This window comes from Gopherus flavomarginatus, chromosome 1 (assembly GCF_025201925.1).
Source record: "Gopherus flavomarginatus isolate rGopFla2 chromosome 1, rGopFla2.mat.asm, whole genome shotgun sequence".
In the NCBI taxonomy this organism is placed as follows: domain Eukaryota; kingdom Metazoa; phylum Chordata; order Testudines; family Testudinidae; genus Gopherus; species Gopherus flavomarginatus.
This window is the reverse complement of record NC_066617.1, coordinates 336,437,660-336,455,123: the sequence shown is the minus strand read 5'-3', so window position 1 is coordinate 336,455,123 and position 17,464 is coordinate 336,437,660. Positions and strand designations below refer to the sequence as shown.

Below are 17,464 nucleotides of genomic sequence, written 5' to 3'. Positions count from 1 at the left end.
TGCGTAGTGGGTCGTAAAGGTGTGCACCGATGATCAGGTGGCCGCTCTGCAGATCTCCTAGACTGGGACCTGTGCCAGGAAGGCTGTGGAAGCTGCTTGTGCTCTGGTCGAGTGGGCCGTGGCCGCTGGAGCTGGGACACCAGCGAGGTCATAACACACCCGAATGCAGACCATAATCCATGATGAGATTCGCTGTGTCAACACTGGACTGCCCCTCATCCTCTCAGCCACGGCCACGAATAGCTGTGTAGACTTAAGAAAGGGTTTGGTGCGCTTCAAGTAGAATCCCAACACTCAGCGGACATCTAGGGTGTGCAGGCTGCGGTGACTTCAGTCCGAATGGGGTTTTGGAAAAAACACCGGCAGGCAAATGTCCTGACCCAGATGAAATTGTGAGACCACCTTCGGAAGGATCTTAAGGTGTGGGAGGAGCTGCACTTTACCTCTGTGAAACACAGTATATGGTGTCTCTGAGGTGAGAGCCCTCAGCTCCGAAACCCTTCTGGCCGAGGTGATCACCACCAGGAATGCCACCTTCAAGGAAAGGTGGAGGAGGGAGCAGGTAGCAAGGAGCTCAAACGGGGGCCTCATGTGCTTAGAAAGGACTAAGTTGAGATTCCATGGAGGAACCAGGGGGTGAGAGTCAGGGAACACCCTTTCCAGACCTTTGAGGAATTGTCCCACCATTGGGTGTGAGAAAACCAAGTTACCTAAAAACCCTGGGTGAAAGGCGGAAATAGCTGCCAGTGCACCTTAATCGAGGATGGGGCCAGTCCTTACTGCTTAAGGTGCAGAAGGTACTCCAGAATGGTAGGAACCAGGGCCTGGAGCGGTTGCACCTGTTGTGACCCGCACCAGCACGAGAACCTCTTCCATTTGGCCAAGTAAGTCGCCCTGATAGAGAGTTTCCTACTGCCAAGTAGAACCTGCCGCACAGGAAGTGCTCTCCAAAGCACTTAATCACGCAGTTGCCATGCTGTCAGATGCAGTGATTGCAAGTCGGGGTGGAGAAGCCGCCCTCCATCCTGCGTAATGAGGTCCTGGTGTAGGGGCAGGGATATCAGGGCCTCCACCAACAGTTCCAGGAGTGTGGTGAGCCAATGCTGGAGGGCCCATGCCGGGGCGATGAGAATGATTGACGCCCTGTCCCTGCGCATCTCGAGCAGTACCTTGTGTACTAGGGGGATGGGGGAAAAGCGTATTTCAGTTCCCTCCTCACCAGATCGCAAATGCGTCAGCTACTGAGCCCAGGCTGAGATCCTGGAATGAGCAGAAATGTGGGCAATGGGTGTTGTCCTTGGTAGCGAACAGGTCCACCTGGGGAAACCCCCACCTCCGGAAGAGCGAAAGCACAATGTCCGTTTTGAGCATCCACTCGTGCATGCAGTAGGACCTGCTGAGGTGGTCCACTAGCTCGTTTTGCTCCCCTGGGAGATTCACCGCCTCTAGGTGAATGGCATGGGCTATGCAGAAGTTCCAGAGAAGGAGAGCTTCGTGGCAAATTGGGGAGGAGCGGGCTCTGCACTGCTTGTTTACATAAAACGTGGCGGTCATGTTGTTTGTCAGAACTGTCATGCTGTGACCACTCAGAGTGGCGTGAAAGGTCTGGCATGCTAAACGAACTGCTCTGAACCCCTTGACATTGATATGGAGTGATTGTTTCCTCCCCGACCACAAGCCCTGAGATCTGAGATTCCCCAGGTGAGCTCCCCATCCGAGGTCTGATGTGTCTGTTACCAGTGTAAAGTCCGGCTGTTGTGCGGCAAAGGGGATGTCCTCACAAACTTCAGTCTGGGACTGCCACCACCTCAATGAGCCCAGCACGTCCCCCATGGCTGTTACTATCAAGTCCAGGGGGTCCCTGCCAGGGCAGTATACATGGGCGAGGCAAGCCTTCAGAGTTCTGAGTCTCAGTCTGGCATGCTTGACCACATGTGTGCAAGCTGCCATCTGGCCTAGCAGTCGCAGGCAACATCTGGCCATCGTAGTGGGGAACTGACACAATGAGTTCACTGCTTGCTGGATGGTCCGGAATCGTGATTCTGGAAGACTCGCTCTTGCTTGAACGGTGTCTAGGACCGCCCCTATGAACTACACTCTCTGTGCTGGGATGAGAGTGGACTTGGGAACGTTGACCAGGAGCCCCAGCCTGCGGAACAGACTCAGTGCCATCTGTACATGAGTCTGAACCTCTTCTTCGGACCGATCCACCAGGATCCAGTCGTCGAGGTATGGGTAAACTCAAATCCTCTGTCTCCGCAAGCATGCTGCCACCACCGCCATGCATTTTGTGAATACTCGTGGGGCTGCAGCAAGGCCAAATGGTAGAACCGCGGACTGGTAGTGTTCCTGGTTCACAGTGAAGCACAGAAATCAGTGATGCGCTGGGTGGATGGTGATATGAAAGTACGCGTCTTTCATGTCGAGGGCAGCGTACCAGTCTCCCGGATCCAGGGAGGGGATGATGGTACCCAGAGAGACCATGTGGAACTGGGTCTTGACTAGGAACTTGTTGAGCCCGCGCAGGTCCAGGATGGGACGAAGACCCCCCTTGGCCTTGCGGATGAGGAAGTAGTGGGAGTAGAACCCTTTTCCCCTTAGGTCTAAGGGCACTATCTATACTGCCCCCGCCTCTAGGAGAGAGTGAACCTCCTTTTCTAGGAGATGCTCGTGAGAAGGGTCCCTGAAGAGGGAGGGGGAAGGAGAGTGTGAGGTAGGCAGGGAGGAAAACTGTAGCATATATCCGCTTCACACCGTGTGTAACACCCAACAGTCTGACGTAATGCTCGACCACGCACAGGAGAAGCGGGATAGGCAGCTGAGGAAGTACAGGGATGGATCCAGTAGATGATCGAGCACGCCTTCAAAAACATGATTTAGAGCCCAGCTGAGGCTTATGTTGGCCTTGGTTCTGGCCAGGCCTACTGGAATTGTTGTTATTAGAGTGCTGCCTCCTACTGTCTCTGCCCCACCTGCAGTAAGGCTCCTTCCGAGGACGAGGCTGGTACTGACGCTGAGGAGGGGGTTGTAGCTTAAAGGGCTTCCTCTGAGTTGCCATGGTATGCATACCCAGTGACTTGAGCGTGGCTCTAGAGTCTTGAAGGCTATGTAGCTTCGAATCAGTTTGGTCCAAGAAAAGTCCGGACCCTTTGAATGGGAGGTCCTGGATCGAATTCTGGATCTCAGGCGGTAAACCTGACTCCTGAAGCCATGCTGAGCACCGTATGACCAAGCCTGAAGCTATTGGTCTGGCCGCCACGTCCGCCGAGTCCAGGGATACTTGGAGGCACGTTTTCGCTAGAGCCTTGCCGTCCTTCACTAGGGCCATGAACTCCTGTTGGGAGCCCTGCGGAAGGTTGTCAAACTTCCCCACTGCCGCCCAGGAGTTGAAGTTATGCCTGTTGAGGATGGCCTATTGGTTAGCAATCCTCAACTGGAGGTACCCTGACAAATACACCTTCCTGCCAAACAGGTCCAGGCATTTTGCTTCCTTGGCCCTGCGGGCCGGGGCTTGCTGCCTATGGCGCTCTTTCTTGTTCACCGCCGAGACTACCAGTGAACATGGGCTCCGGTGACAGAACAGGAAGTCGTAACCTTTTGACGGGGCAAAGTACTTGCGCTCCACACGTTTGGCCGTTGGTGCACTGGATGCCGGAGTCTGCCATGTAGTCGTGTAATTAGACTGAATGCTCTTAATGAGCGGGAGCACTATTCTGGAAGGACCTTCTGGGCTCAGAATGTCCACCATGGGGTCTTCCTGGTCCACCATCTCCTCGGCTTGCAACCCCAAGTTAAGGGCCACCTTATGAAGCAAGTATCAGAGGGGTAGCCGTGTTAGTCTGGATCTGTAAAAGCAGCAAAGAATCCTGTGGCACCTTATAGACTAACAGACGTTTTGGAGCATGAGCTTTCGTGGGTGCATGCATCTGAGGAAGTGGGTATTCACCCACGAAAGCTCATGCTCCAAAACGTCTGTTAGTTTATAAGGTGCCACAGGATTCTTTGCTGCTCTTACGAAGCAGTTCTTGGTGGGCCTTATGGTCTAATGGCGGAAGTCCTGACACCGCTGTGCCTGCCACTGCTTCATCCGGGGATGACGAATAGGTTAGCAGCTGCTCAGCTTTCTCTTGCTGGTCCCCCTGGTCCTCCTCCCTCAGGGAAGGAGCTTCCAGCTTGAGCCAGAGCCGGTGGTCCTGGGACAACACTGGGTACGGTGCTGGGCTTTCCTGTCTCTCGCTTGGCGAGGCTGCAGGCGGCTTGGACACCGTAGCTTCCCTTACAGGAGAGCGTTGGTGCGGGAACCGAGATCTCTGTACCGAATAGCTGGCCCTAGAGGGAGCACCTTGACGCTGGTGGTAGGCCCATGGGGTCCAGTAGGGCGAGTGTCCTGGCAGTCCCCATTGTGGTAGCCAACCAGTTTGTTGTTCCCTGCTGTCCAGGGCCCGTTGTGGGTAGCTGTATCAGCCCAAGTCAGTGCTGGACTCCAATGACGCCGAGTGCGAGGGCCATGGTGATGCCGTCGACCTGTGCCTGCGGGAGGCTGATGATCGGCTTCTGGCTGACTGGGACTAGTACCGCTGCTTTCTGGACCAGGACAGGTGCGGGTGTTCCCGAGACCAGAACCAGTGCTGTCTGGGCGCTTTTGGCGACTCCCAGCTCGAGTCCTGCTGGTGCCAGTCTTAAGGGGGCACCAGGGAGCACCTTATGTCCTGCACTGACCCCGTGCGTTGACTCATCTCTGGTACCAAGACTTCCGTCTGAGTCAAGGGTAGCCGGGAGTCCTTGGACTCAGAGCTCGACTGGGAGTGGTGCCAGGACAGTGACCCTGAACGGCTCACCATTGCCGGCTTTCCCCTCGACGGCACCCTGGGTTGCGGTGCCACAGGCTTCTCCCTAGCTGGGAGGGGGCTCGTCGCTGACAATCTGATATGGTCTTTTTCAGCCTCAAAGGTGTCAGGCGTAGAGGGCTGATTTATTGTGCCCTCGAGCCCTGCATCCGCACTGAGCTCACTCATGGCTGGACTCGGTGGGACTTGAGGAGCCAGTGCCACCGGTGCCGGAGTAGCTGCAGCATCCTTTCCACTCTCCCCTGTGTCCGGGGCCTGAGATGGCACCTGTCTCTTTTGCAGAGAGCTTCCGCGCCCCTCCTTTGGCCTTGCCTTGGGCCGTATCGGGGAGGAAGAGCGGTGCCGGGGCCTATTTTGTTGTTCCGAGGCCAAAGGCTTATGATGCTTGGCTGGTACCAGGTGTCTTGACAACTCCAGGGTGCTCCGCACCAAGGAGGCTGAGGCCAGTGTCGGGCATTCCGAGCCCGGTGGCTGCAGCGCGGCCTCCATCAACAGCTGCCTTAAACGAAAGTGTCTCTCTTTCTTTGTCCTCAGCTTAAAGGCCTTACAAATCTTGCATCTCTCTTTCTGGTGACCTTCCCCCAGGCAATGTAGACAGGGGGTCACTAATGGGCAGAGGCTTGCGGCACGTGGCACAAGCCTTAAATCTATGGGCCTGTGGCATGCCCCGCGGCCCGGGGCAGGTGCCGGAGTCCTCCAAGCACCTAATCTATTAAGAGTTCAGCAACAATGAAAATGCTAACTAACTGATAACTGACTGATAACAGCTATGCAACACTAAGGCTAAGGGAATTGCTTCTCTTAGGAGAGCAAGAGGTTGTTCCAAGGCTGTCAAGGACGGTAAGAAGGAACAGGAGAGGGTCGGGCCAGCGGAGGTATATAAGCGCGGCACAGTGGCGCCACTCTGGCGGGAGCCGACGCTCGTGCACGCAACGCGCGCACATCTAATGTGGAATGGACGTGAACAAGCACCTGAAGAAGAAAGTCACTTGTATGGATGGTCATGAAAAATAAATAGTTGTGAATGTTAAAAGTGTCACTGCAGTGGGTCACTTGAACAAAAATTTTGGAATGCTTTTGCAAAATTGCTCATTCCTAGTGTTGTACATCACTTTTATGTATAACAAATGCTCTCTATTTTGCTACGCTGTATTATCCACTCACTAACCTCAAGATGCCTTTATAACAGACCCAATTCAGTAGCATCTGCAAACTTGACTCACTTGCTTTCACTGTAATCATCCTAGTGTTAAGACAAAAAATAAAATAGCAACAATAGTTTTAACTACTACAGAACTCCACGGCTAATCACTGCGTAGCATGTAGCATAGATAGCCTTTATTTCCTCTGCTGTAACACAAATATAATCTATGGACCTATTGTTGCAAGGCCTGTAACCTGGGATTGGAGGTCTGATTTGCTGGAAGTGGAAAAAATAACTGTTTTAACCTTTTCAATATCCCCCCCTACAGTCACCAATCTGTTCTGAGTGGACCCAATCACTGGGACCCACATGCTTCCAAGCCAAATGGCTCTGGATAGAGTTTTGTCACTGTTTTTAGCTCTGGGTCCTTAGCTCACACTACTGGGCTCAGACCTCTTATCTCTTGGAACCAGCCAGTTGTCCTAGATGAGAGGTTCTCAAATTTCATTGCATCGTGGCCCCCTTTTAACAACAAAAATTACTACATGACCCCAGAATGGGGACTGAAGCCTGAGCCCGCCTGAGCCCTGCCGCCTGGGTGGGGAAAGGCCAAACCCCGAATCCTGCTGTCCCGGGTAGGGGGACCTGTAACCAGAGCACCGCTGCCCAGGGCTGAAGTCCTCAGGCTTTGGTTTGGCTTCGGCGGTTGGGCTCAGGCTTCTGCCTCGGGCCCCAGAAAATCTAAGCCAGTCCTGGCGACCCCATTCAAACGGGGTCACGACCCAACCACTGCCCTAGACCCTGAAACCAAGCCCCCTAGTTGCTGTCATATGATCTCTCAAAGCTCTGTCAGGCTAAGGGCACTCTGAACTTTCGGTTTAACCCCTTCAGGGACAACATGGCAGGTAAGCAAGGAACACAGGCTTAGCAACAGAATTTCTTAACTACAATTATTTTATTCTTAACAAATACTCACGAGTTACACATCTTTGAAAACAAAAAAAAATCCTGAGATGCACCTTCCCCATAGCTCAGTGGCTCTCAAACTTTTGTACTGGTGACCCGTTTCACACAGCAAACCTATGAGTGTGACCCCCCCTTATAAATTAAAAACACTTTTATTTATACTTAACACTATTATAAATGCTGGAAGCGAAGCGGTGTTTGGGGGTGGAGGCTGATAGCTCACAACCCCCCACATAATAACCTTATGACCTCCAGTGTTAGAACCTCTCTCTCTCCCTCTGCAAGTCTGAGGTTTGTCATCATTTCAGGCTGGGAGGAGATTCCGCACCCCTGGTGGGTGAAAGGCATAACTGCAGCATCTCTCTGAAAGAATGTATTTTAATCAGTGGTGGATTTAGAGTTAATAGGTGTCATAAACAGATAAGAAAAGTTAATAGCACAGAAGTACTTTATATCTCTTTGACTATAAAGGGTTAACAAGTTCAGTAAGCCTGGCTGTCACCTGACCAGAGGACCAATCAGGAGACAGGATACTTTCAAATCTTGAGGGAGGGAAGTTTTTGTGCTGTGCTGTTAGATTTTGGTTGTTGTTCGGTCTGGGGGCTCAGAGGGACCAGACGTGCAACCAGGTTTCTCTCCAATCTCCCTGATACAGGTTCTTATAGATTCAAAATAGTGAGTACTAGTTAGATAAAGCGAGTTAGGCTTATGGTTGTTTTCTTTATTTGCAAATGTGTATTTGGTTGGAAGAAGTTCAAATGTGTATTTGGCTGAAAGGAGTTCAAATTGGTATTTTGCTGAAAAGATTTTAATTTGTACTTGTATACTTAGTTTGGGAGGGTGTTCCCAGTGTCTATAGCTGAAAGACCCTGTACCTATTCCATTTTTTTAAATTTACAAAGATAATTTTTACTGTTTTTTCTTTCTTTAATTAAAAGCTTTTCTTGTTTAAGAACCTAATTGGTTTTTTTTATTCTGGTGAGACCCCAGGGGACTGGGTCTGGATTCACCAGGGAATTGGTGGGGAGAAAGGAGGGAAGAGGGAGAGAGAGGCTGATTTCTCTCTGTGCCAGGATTAATTTCTCTCAGGAAGAGTCTGGGAGGGGGAAAGAGAAGGAAGGAGGAAGGTGAATTGTCCTCTCTGTTTTGTGATTCAAGAAGTTTGAATCACAGTGATCTTCCAGGGTAACCCAGGGAGGGGAAGCCTGGGAGAGGCAACGGTGAGGGAAAGGGTTTACTTTCCTTGTGTTAAGATCCAGAGGGTCTGGGTCTTGGGGGTCCCCGGGCAAAGTTTTGTGGGGACCAGAGTGTACCAGGCACTGGAATTCCTGGTTGGTGGCAGCACTACAGGTTCAAAGCTGGTAACTGAGCTTAGAGGAATTCATGCTGGTACCCCATCTTTTGGATGCTAAGGTTCAGAGTGGGGAATTGTACCATGACAGTAGGGCCCTGTGCTCAGCTTCATTTTTGGGGCCCCTCCTTGGGACCCAGCCAAGAAAAAGAACATTCTCTCTTATCTCCCCCCAACCCTCATTTTTCATTCTTTTTTTTCTTCATCCTCCTCCGATAAGTAATAGGAAGTAAATGAAAATAAAGTGAAGTACCTTGATTGTTTTTGTAGTCTAACTCGTTTTTCCACAGACCACTTGAGTGTCTCAGTGGACCACTTAATGATCTTTCCAAATACTGTTTGTACTGTTAGCTAACTATTGTAAAGTGCTTTGGATAAGAGCGCTTTATAAAAAAAAATGTAAAAAAAACATTGGGGTGTGGGGTCTGGCCAGGACTTAGGGTAAGGGATGGGGCTCAGGGCTGGGGAGGTAGGGTCTGGGAGGAAGTTAGGGTGCAGGAGCAGGCTGAGGCGCAGGGTCTGGCCAGGAGTCAGGGGGTGGGAGTGGGCTCAGGGATGGAGCAAGGGCTTGGGGTGTGGAGCTCTTACCTGGGGTAGCTCCCGTTTGGTGCGAGGGTTGCAGGTGGGACTGTGGGGGTGTGTGTGTGTGCAGGAGTCAGGGAGGGCAGGGGGCTGTGTGTGTGTGAGGGGGTGCAGGAGTCAGGGCAGAGGGCTGGGACTGTGAGAGTGCCTTTGCTTCACCCTGCCGTGACTCTACTCCCTTCCCCAAGGCCCTGCCCCTGCCTCTTCTCCACCTCCTCCCCTGAGCGCGGTGTGGCCCCTCTTCTCCTTCCCTTCTGGAGTGCGCGGAGCATCAGCAAATAGCTGTTCAGTGGCGGGGGCAGCGCTGGGAGGGGTGGGAAGCTGCAGGAACACAGCGCGTTCAGGGGAGGAGGGAGCTTGGCTGCTGGTAGGTTCAGAGCCTGCAGCAGGAGCCAGCAGGACCAAGCTTCTGCCCCCACAGCTGCTCAGCCCTGGGGTCCTCTGTTGTTGGGGGGCCCCATGCCAGGGTACCCTATGTTTCACTGTAAATCCGCCTCTGATTTTAATGTATTTTTTTTTACAGTATTTAACTCCCTACATGAACATTCAGTTCGCAGTAAGAGTGCCCTCGGGCTGTTTACCTTAGTCACTTTAAAATGTGTTAAGCTAAGGTGCAGAAAAACACTTAACACACAGTTATGCGTCCCCATAAAGAGCGAGCACGGAGTAATTAATGTGCTGTAAACTCATACCCTTAGCGCACACTAACTTTCGCACGTAGAAAAGCCCTAAAAAAGTCTAAAATATATGTCCATTTATTCTCTCTCATCATTCTCATAAACATCCTCCTCTCATCTATCTTTAATCAAGATATATTCACCAGCTGTTCCAGAGATCATTCCTAAACTATTCAATTTCTCAGCATGTATCCTATTTCCAATACCAGGATTATTCCACAGCTATTGGCATGAAGGGAATCACACTCCTTCCATAGCTGATATCAAACTAAATGTCTCTAGTTTTTTCTTCCAAAAAAGATTTTTAAGCCATTTTTTGCTCTCACAAACTTTCTTCTGAACATGTGAAAATGTTTAACAAAGCTTCTCCATTTCTCATCCCCTAGTCATGTAAGGATTTTTTTAAATATGTAAATTATCTAGATCTGATGAACTGCCAACTTTAAGAGCCTCTAACCTTTTTATACCCATTACAAGTGTTATTTTCACACTGCTCCAATGCATTCCCAGACGTTGATTTGTAGACTAACGCAGGGGTTCTCAACCTTTTTCTTTCTGAGGCTCCCCCAACATGCTATAAAAATTCCATAGCCCATCTGTGCCACAAAAACTGTTATTGTTTTTTTTGCATATGAAATAGATTAAAAGCCAGGGCTGAAGTTAGGGGGTAGCAAGCAGGGCAATTGCCTGGGGCCCCATGCCACAGGGTGCCCCATGAAGCTAAGTTGTTCAGACTTTGGCTTCAGCCCTGGGCAGCAGGGCTTGGGATTCAGCTTCCTGCCCTGGGCCCCTGTAAGTCTAAAGGCAGCCCTCCTCTCTGGTTTATTTTGGTGGACCACCTGGTTGAGAACCACCGGACTAAAGAAAGAAAATCCCTCTTATTTTTCTATCTTTGGTTCCTGACTTGTCACTATTTCCTGAAAATACACAAGCTTTTATTTATCTATTACACTGAAGCACATACTATATATATATATATATATATATATATATATATATATATATACACACACACACACACACACACACACACACACACACAGTAATAGTTAGTGTTAGCTGATTTACTTTGTTCTACAGTATTTAAACTTTTGCTCTATTTTTCTTTTTTTCCCTTTTTGCCATGTTGATTTTACTTCCTACTTGAGATTTAATCTTTCAAGGAATTTACACTATATGCAGCAGGATTTCTCTCTTTTCCTTTCCTGTTTAGCAAGAGTCCAATTTAATTGATGACACTATGGCTGAATTATGTCAACTCTGTCCAATTCCATTCTTAAGCTATTTTTTCCTTGCCAATATGTGATTTTTTTTTTAAACCCAATTATTGCTTTTTGTTGATACTCACTAAGGTATTGCAGATCTGACATTCACCTCCCTCTAATTGTATCATATGTAATTGCATTCCTAATCTGCATGTGTAATTACTGTGATTGCATACACAAATCAGGGAATTCTATATGTCAAGGACTAATTTTCTGTACAATCACATATCCCCCAGAATACCTTTTAATGTCTCTTACAGGGTTGTTTGCTCAGTTAATTCATTCACATCCAGAATAGCTTGCATAATCTAGTAATTTATCTGAGTTACAGCATGCAGGAATAGGGTACTGGCAGTTTTGAGTACCATCATTATTTGTTAAACAAGACCAGTGTGTTCAGCAGGAGGGAAGACCCAGAAGTGGACACATTGACTACCTCCAGAACCTTACGTAAATAGAAACATAGAACATGAGAGAATAACTGAAAGTTGAAGCTAGACAAATTCAGACTGGAAGTAAATAAGGCACATATTTTTAACAGGGAGAGTAGTCAACCACTGGAATTTACCACGCATGGTGGTGCACTCTCCATCACTGACAATTTTAAAATCAAGATTGTATTACTTTTTTTTTTTTTAAAGAGATGTGCTCAAGGAATTATTCTGAAGTTCCATGGCCTGTATTAAGCAGAAGGTCACACTAGGTGATCACAATGGTCCCTTCTGGCTTTGGAATCTAGGAATGTAACTGATTTTTTAAAAACTGTTAGTCTTGGTCCCATGTTATCTTTTCTGTCTCTAATTTGCTATTTGCAGCACTTTTTTTTTTTTCAAATGACATTTTAAGGTCTTTGGAGCAAGAAGCCTGTGTGATTTCTACAGCACATAGTACAGTAACTCAATTAACGTTGTCCTGGTTAACGCTGTTTCATTATTAGGTTGCTGGTCTATTAGAGAACATACTCTTTTAAAGTCCTGCAATGTCCCCTTATAACGTTGTCTGGCTCACCCCACTTGACACTCCTGCCGAGGAGTGGGGTGGGGACACTGAGCCTTGCCTGCTCCCTGGCTGGAACGCTGGGTGGGAAGAGTGAGGCAAGCCCCTGCGCCCCGACCTGGCGACACTCCTGCCTCAACCAAGCTTCACAATCATCATTGGTGAATACAGTATTAAATTATTTGTTTGAAATTTAAAATGTATACTGTATATGTCTATAATGTCTTTTGTCTGTCGAAATTTTTTTCCCAGGAACCCTATTTACACTAATTCTTATGGGGAAACTGGATTCACTTAACATTGTTTCGCTTAAAGTAGCATTTTTTCAAGAACATAACTAGGACATTAAGTGAGGAGTTACTGTATAATAGAATCCCATCCTGATTAGGACATTTGAGTGCTGTGATAATACAAAGAATATACAATAAATGGCAACCACCTCTGCTGTGCCTACATCCAGTGGGCTTTCATTAGATGATTTGCTACTATGTTGAAAAATAGATGAAAAATACAGCTGTAACACTCCTACAGCTTTGAGTTACTTTTTTCCTCACAGTCATTTGTCCTTTAGTTTTTGGGCCTTAAAATTCCACCTGTCATTCAGGTATGGGATGTCGGTTTTACATGATACCCATGCCATTGAATGGAAGTTTCCATGAGTTAAAGCAAATCTCCGACAAGACAAGTTAAGTTGCATGTTAAGGTTCCAAGGCTATTTGCTATGGTTTCTTAGTGGATAGCCTTTGAGCTACGTCATTACATTTCATAAAATCTCTTTCTACATTTGGTCATGTCTGCTTTGACCCTTGGCTTCGAAGATCTTTAACACAGAAAAAGCAAGAGTGCAGCTGGGCAGCAGGCTATCAAGGGCCACGCATCCGTGCAGCCACAAGGGCCTGAACTGGAGAGGAGAGAAGTAGGGGGCATGCGGGGCTGCGGTGGGGAGAGGAGTCTCTCCCCCACCCTGGAGCTGCCCCGCCAGGGAGAGTCGCCTCTCCCCCAGCCCCAGCCCTCTCCCCTGGCCCTGGTCCTGGTCCTGGAGCTGCCACGGTGAGGCACTTTCCCCCGGCCCTAGGGCTGCCGTGGTGCGGAGGCACCTCTCCCCCGGCCCCAGGCAGTGGCAGCAAGAGAGGGTTGGGGTGAGTCCTCTCTCCCTGCCACAGATCCAGGGAAACCTGCACCCCAAACCCCTTATCCCCAGACCCACCCCCCAGATCCCCACAACCCGACCCTCTGCTCCAGACCTGAGCCCCCTCCAGCACCCCAAACCCGTCATCCCTGGCTCCACCCTAGAGTCCGCAACCCCAGCCAGAGCCGTCAACCCCTGCACCCTAACCCTCTGCCCCAGCCCTAAGCCCTCCTCCCACACTCTGAACCCCTCAGCTCCACCCCCGTCACACATCACCTCCATATTTATGTACATAACAAAATTCATTCTGCACATGGATGTAAAATATTAGAGGGAACATTGAAAAATATTATATTGTCCTTTATTGGCACTTTTGACCATTGAAGTCAGAGTGAAGAAATGACTAGTTCAATCACTCTCTTCTAAAGTCTTGATCTTTCCCATATTTGCTGGCCAGGTGCCTTTGACTGAAAAACTTCCTGGACAAGATTAATCAGGACTGTAAATATGTAGAATGTTCTGAAGAGATACCAGAAACTAGGCCTACAACAAACTAGATCAAAGGAATAAGATAATGAGAAACACACTGTATGTGAAATCCTGTTAACCAGGATTGGCAAACTGGTGAACTGTTTGGCTTTCCAGCTCTTGACACAATTAATGCCCAATTTATCCATAAAAACCAGCAGAGAATATAAGCATCTGAAAAACTGGCACAAAAATATTACAATATATATCATAACTAGGCACCTATTCAAGTAATATTGAGATAAGATATTTTGGTTACAAAAACTGATAACATGAAATCTGATGGCGCATATTTTTTTTTCAATTTGTGTACAGCTCATCATTATACCAGTATGTGAGTGTTATTCAAAGGTTTAAAAGGGCAACTAATGTAAAACTGAGCCCAATGAACAATAAAGTAGAAGCCGAAAGAAGGGCAAAGTAAAAATAACTTGAGATCATGTGAAAGAGGGAGGACAAAAAGATCAAACACATTAATTAACTCAAACAGAAAGACCATGAGTAACATTTTCAGAAGTACTTAGGTCTGACTGACTTTCATTGAGACTTAACTGCTTAAATCACTCTGATGCTTTTGAAAATGTTACCCCTTACACTAGCTCTTGAGGACAACTAGCAAACTTTGGTGTATTTAGCTAGGATGGAATTCCATACATGGGGGCGAGGGAGGGGTGTCCCTGAAGTGAAATAGTTCTGTCCACAGCCAGAACCAGCTCAAACCTTGCAAAGGAAAGCAGAGAAAACCCAGGCAACCTCAAAAGCCCCCAACGGCTATGGATCGGAAGCAACAGTTACTTACAATAAATATATTAATATATTAATCAAATTATTACAAAGTGGCTAGAAAATGAGCTATCTTCACAGCTGTAATAAGTAACAGTGCTTTGCTGACCTGGATTTCTTCCCAGATGTCTTCATCCAGAAGTGTTGCAGCAGTGTAGTGCTGCAAAGGAGCTATCACGCAGTGGCCTTCAGTAAGAGACTGATAGTTCGGCAAGCATAAGTATACCTAGACAAAAACATTTTAATCCAGCTAAAAATGAACATGGGATTTTACTAAAATTTAATCTAATAAAGGCAGTTGTCCTCCTCCAACAATGTTTAAAGCAAGAAAATCATATTTAAGCCAATTTAAATTAAACAAGCAGTAGGCTTCTGGCAAGTCAGTTAAGCTGATGAACATTGTGACTGAGCTTCTTAGCTTCTTTTGGGCCAGATCCTGAAAAGCCCTGAGTCACCACAACCCCAAAATCATCAATAGGAGAGGAGGGTGCTAAGTAACTTAGACTGGGCCCTTTGCATATCATAATTATTTTGCTAAAACAATATTAGTAGAATTGAGACAATGTGGTATCAGCATTTCTACTAAGGGTGCATCTACACTACCCGCTGGATCAGAGAGCAGTGATCGATCTATCGGAGATGGATGTATCGCGTCTAGTGACATGCAAAAGTCAAATTCATGCTAACCTGACTCAATCTACACTGTGCAGTTATAAAGTAATCCAACTGTAACTTTCTGAACAGCAGTTATAGCTGTCTTTGGATCTATACTCACACCCCACAGGAAGTTGTGTGTGCGCGGGGGGATAAAGGATGCAATTATACTACTTTCCGAATTATACTTGACTCCTTAACTGCTTCTAATTCCTTCCTTCCCAAAGAGAACTTTTTTCTTCTTATATATTCTAGGGTGACCAAAAGTCCTGATGTTATTGGGATTGTCCCAATATTAGGGGCTTTGTCTTGTATATGCAACCTATTCCCTCTCCATCCCCCATCCCAATTTTTCACAGTTGCTATCCGGTCACCCTAATCTATTCATGCTGAATCCCTTTTGGTCTTTTGCATATTCATCTACCTTCTGTAATCTATGTGTTCAGCTCTTTTATCATTGTTTCAGTGCCCTTGAGGATTTTCCAAAGATACCAAGGTCATCTACAAATCTGAAGAGGATCAAGTTCTGAGAATTAACTTCATCATGCAAGACAGATTCATAATTTTTTATCTCATCCTTCAGGAATTTTCCTTTCTGTTTAATTGGAAGGGCCAGGAAAATAACATGTGAATGAATAAATCATGCCAAAGAAGCAATTTTATTTTTAATCTCAGGAAATTCTAACACTAAACTGCCTTCCTTTATTTTTTTCCATGCTCATGTCAAATTGCTACTTTCTTACCTTGATGCCAATTGCAATAATAAGATGTTTTGGAAGTTCAGGGCTATCAAAGCAATATGGGCACTTCTCCATACGTGCAACAAGCTGATGATGTTCATATATCGCTTTTCTTCTGTGCCTTTCGTCTTCTTCTCCACTCCGCTCCCCTTTAGATGCTTTGGAAACAAACATGTCATCCAGTGTGTAGTACTCTCGATCAGTTTTTTCTGCAAACTAAAAAGAGACAAAGAAAATATATATATGTGTACAAATGAATAGAAAAGAACTAGATTTATGTAGGACATTCTAGCATTCTTTATTTAACCAGAGAGGTACGGTATCTAGTCTCTAAGGTGCCACAAGGACTCCTCGTTCTTTTTGCTGACACAGATTAACATGGCTACCACTCTGAAACCAGCAATAGCAGTTTCTCCTTTCGCATGGCTTCTTCCAGACACATAATTATGAGATGCTTGGGTCAACTGGCAGCAATCATGTGATACCCATGACAAGATAAAGTAGCAAAAATACAGCTGAATGCTATAAACAAGCAGAATATAATATCACATTCCATTTTGAGATAAACTTCCATCTGGAGCGGAAAATATCTAGTCTGATATCTTGAATTTACATAGCTTAAATTTAAATTAATATACAAACTTCATCCAGTACTTTCTGATAATTTTGACCTCTGGAAGCTTTTATTTAATATCCGTTGTGATTCCCAAATGTACCTAAAATGGGACACGTGTCCAAAACTGTAAACATAAACAGTTTTCTCTATAATTTTTTTTCATGGTAATTTTTGTTTAAATATCTTTTTCACAGAACAAATATAACTGAGTTTTACTTGGCATTAATCACCTGTACGTTCTCTCTAATACCTACACACAGAAAACACGTTTTTGTTATTTACATGCACTTTCTTTATGCTGAATGAGAGAATGCATTCAAACAGATTTTATTAGTACTCTCTTTTCCTTCTACTACCAACAGTGCTCATAAAATCATCTGTCCTGAAATACACGACTCTATTGCTAGCATTCATATTTTGCACATAAGCACCTATGCTAATTCTCCTTACCAATTAACAGTATTTAGCTCACTTATGTAAAAATGTTATTTTCAGTCTCAATTTTTATTCTTCCTTGCAAGCAACTATTGCAAACATGGATTCGCTAGCCTAATTTAACCTAAATAAAAATATACTCTCTCTATACACAGACATTTTATATACACATTATCTCATTCTAGGTGGAAAAAACTGAAAGCTTTTAAGTCATTAGGCCATAAACTGTAAAATTGTAATTGACTCCCCAGTACATAAAACGAAAGCTGTCAAAGTGTTGGATTCCCTGCAGAGTGATGTCTGAAAGTTTGTGGTATCTAGGTTTCAGCGTGGTTTCCATAGAAACCATACAGATGCGCCTCTAAATTTTTCAAATAAATTACAGCAAAAATCCCTATAATTTGTGTGCACCACATTTAGTACTGATCAGAGTGTGCACTGCACCATCTATACAACTAATTATATTTATCTTTACAATATATTTACAATATTATATAAAAATATCATTTGCATCATCTTTAGAACTATAATTTTTCTGCAAATAATCTCCCCTTCTTTTTTCTTTCTTTTTTTTTTTTGTGCAATGGAGAAACTCCTTGTGGGATTTCTTTTAAATTCTTAAAATCAAGAACTTCTCTATTAATGTATTACTTCTATATGTTTAAAAAATGCTATAATGCTGTGTTAGTCTTTTGTTATTCATTCTGTCATGCCTGCACAGTGGTGGTATACATTCCTTTCTGACTTCCCA

The 17,464-nt window shown here is 46.1% G+C and overlaps 2 protein-coding genes across 5 annotated transcripts in view; one reads left to right on the top strand and one right to left on the bottom strand.

Annotated features, from left to right (window-relative positions):
* CWF19L2 (CWF19 like cell cycle control factor 2) overlaps positions 1-17,464 on the bottom strand; it is a 175,137-nt gene that overhangs the window by 21,759 nt on the left and 135,914 nt on the right. For all 4 annotated transcript variants that reach the window (XM_050927803.1, XM_050927785.1, XM_050927811.1 and 1 more), the window contains exons 13-14: positions 15,666-15,878; positions 14,378-14,494 (exon numbers count right to left, since the gene is read on the bottom strand). In XM_050927803.1, coding sequence (XP_050783760.1) covers positions 14,378-14,494; positions 15,666-15,878 — 330 coding nt within the window. The remainder of the gene's footprint in view (positions 1-14,377; positions 14,495-15,665; positions 15,879-17,464) is intronic.
* Positions 1-17,464, top strand: part of AASDHPPT (aminoadipate-semialdehyde dehydrogenase-phosphopantetheinyl transferase) — a 1,013,205-nt gene that overhangs the window by 872,935 nt on the left and 122,806 nt on the right. The gene's annotated exons all lie outside the window — the stretch shown is intronic.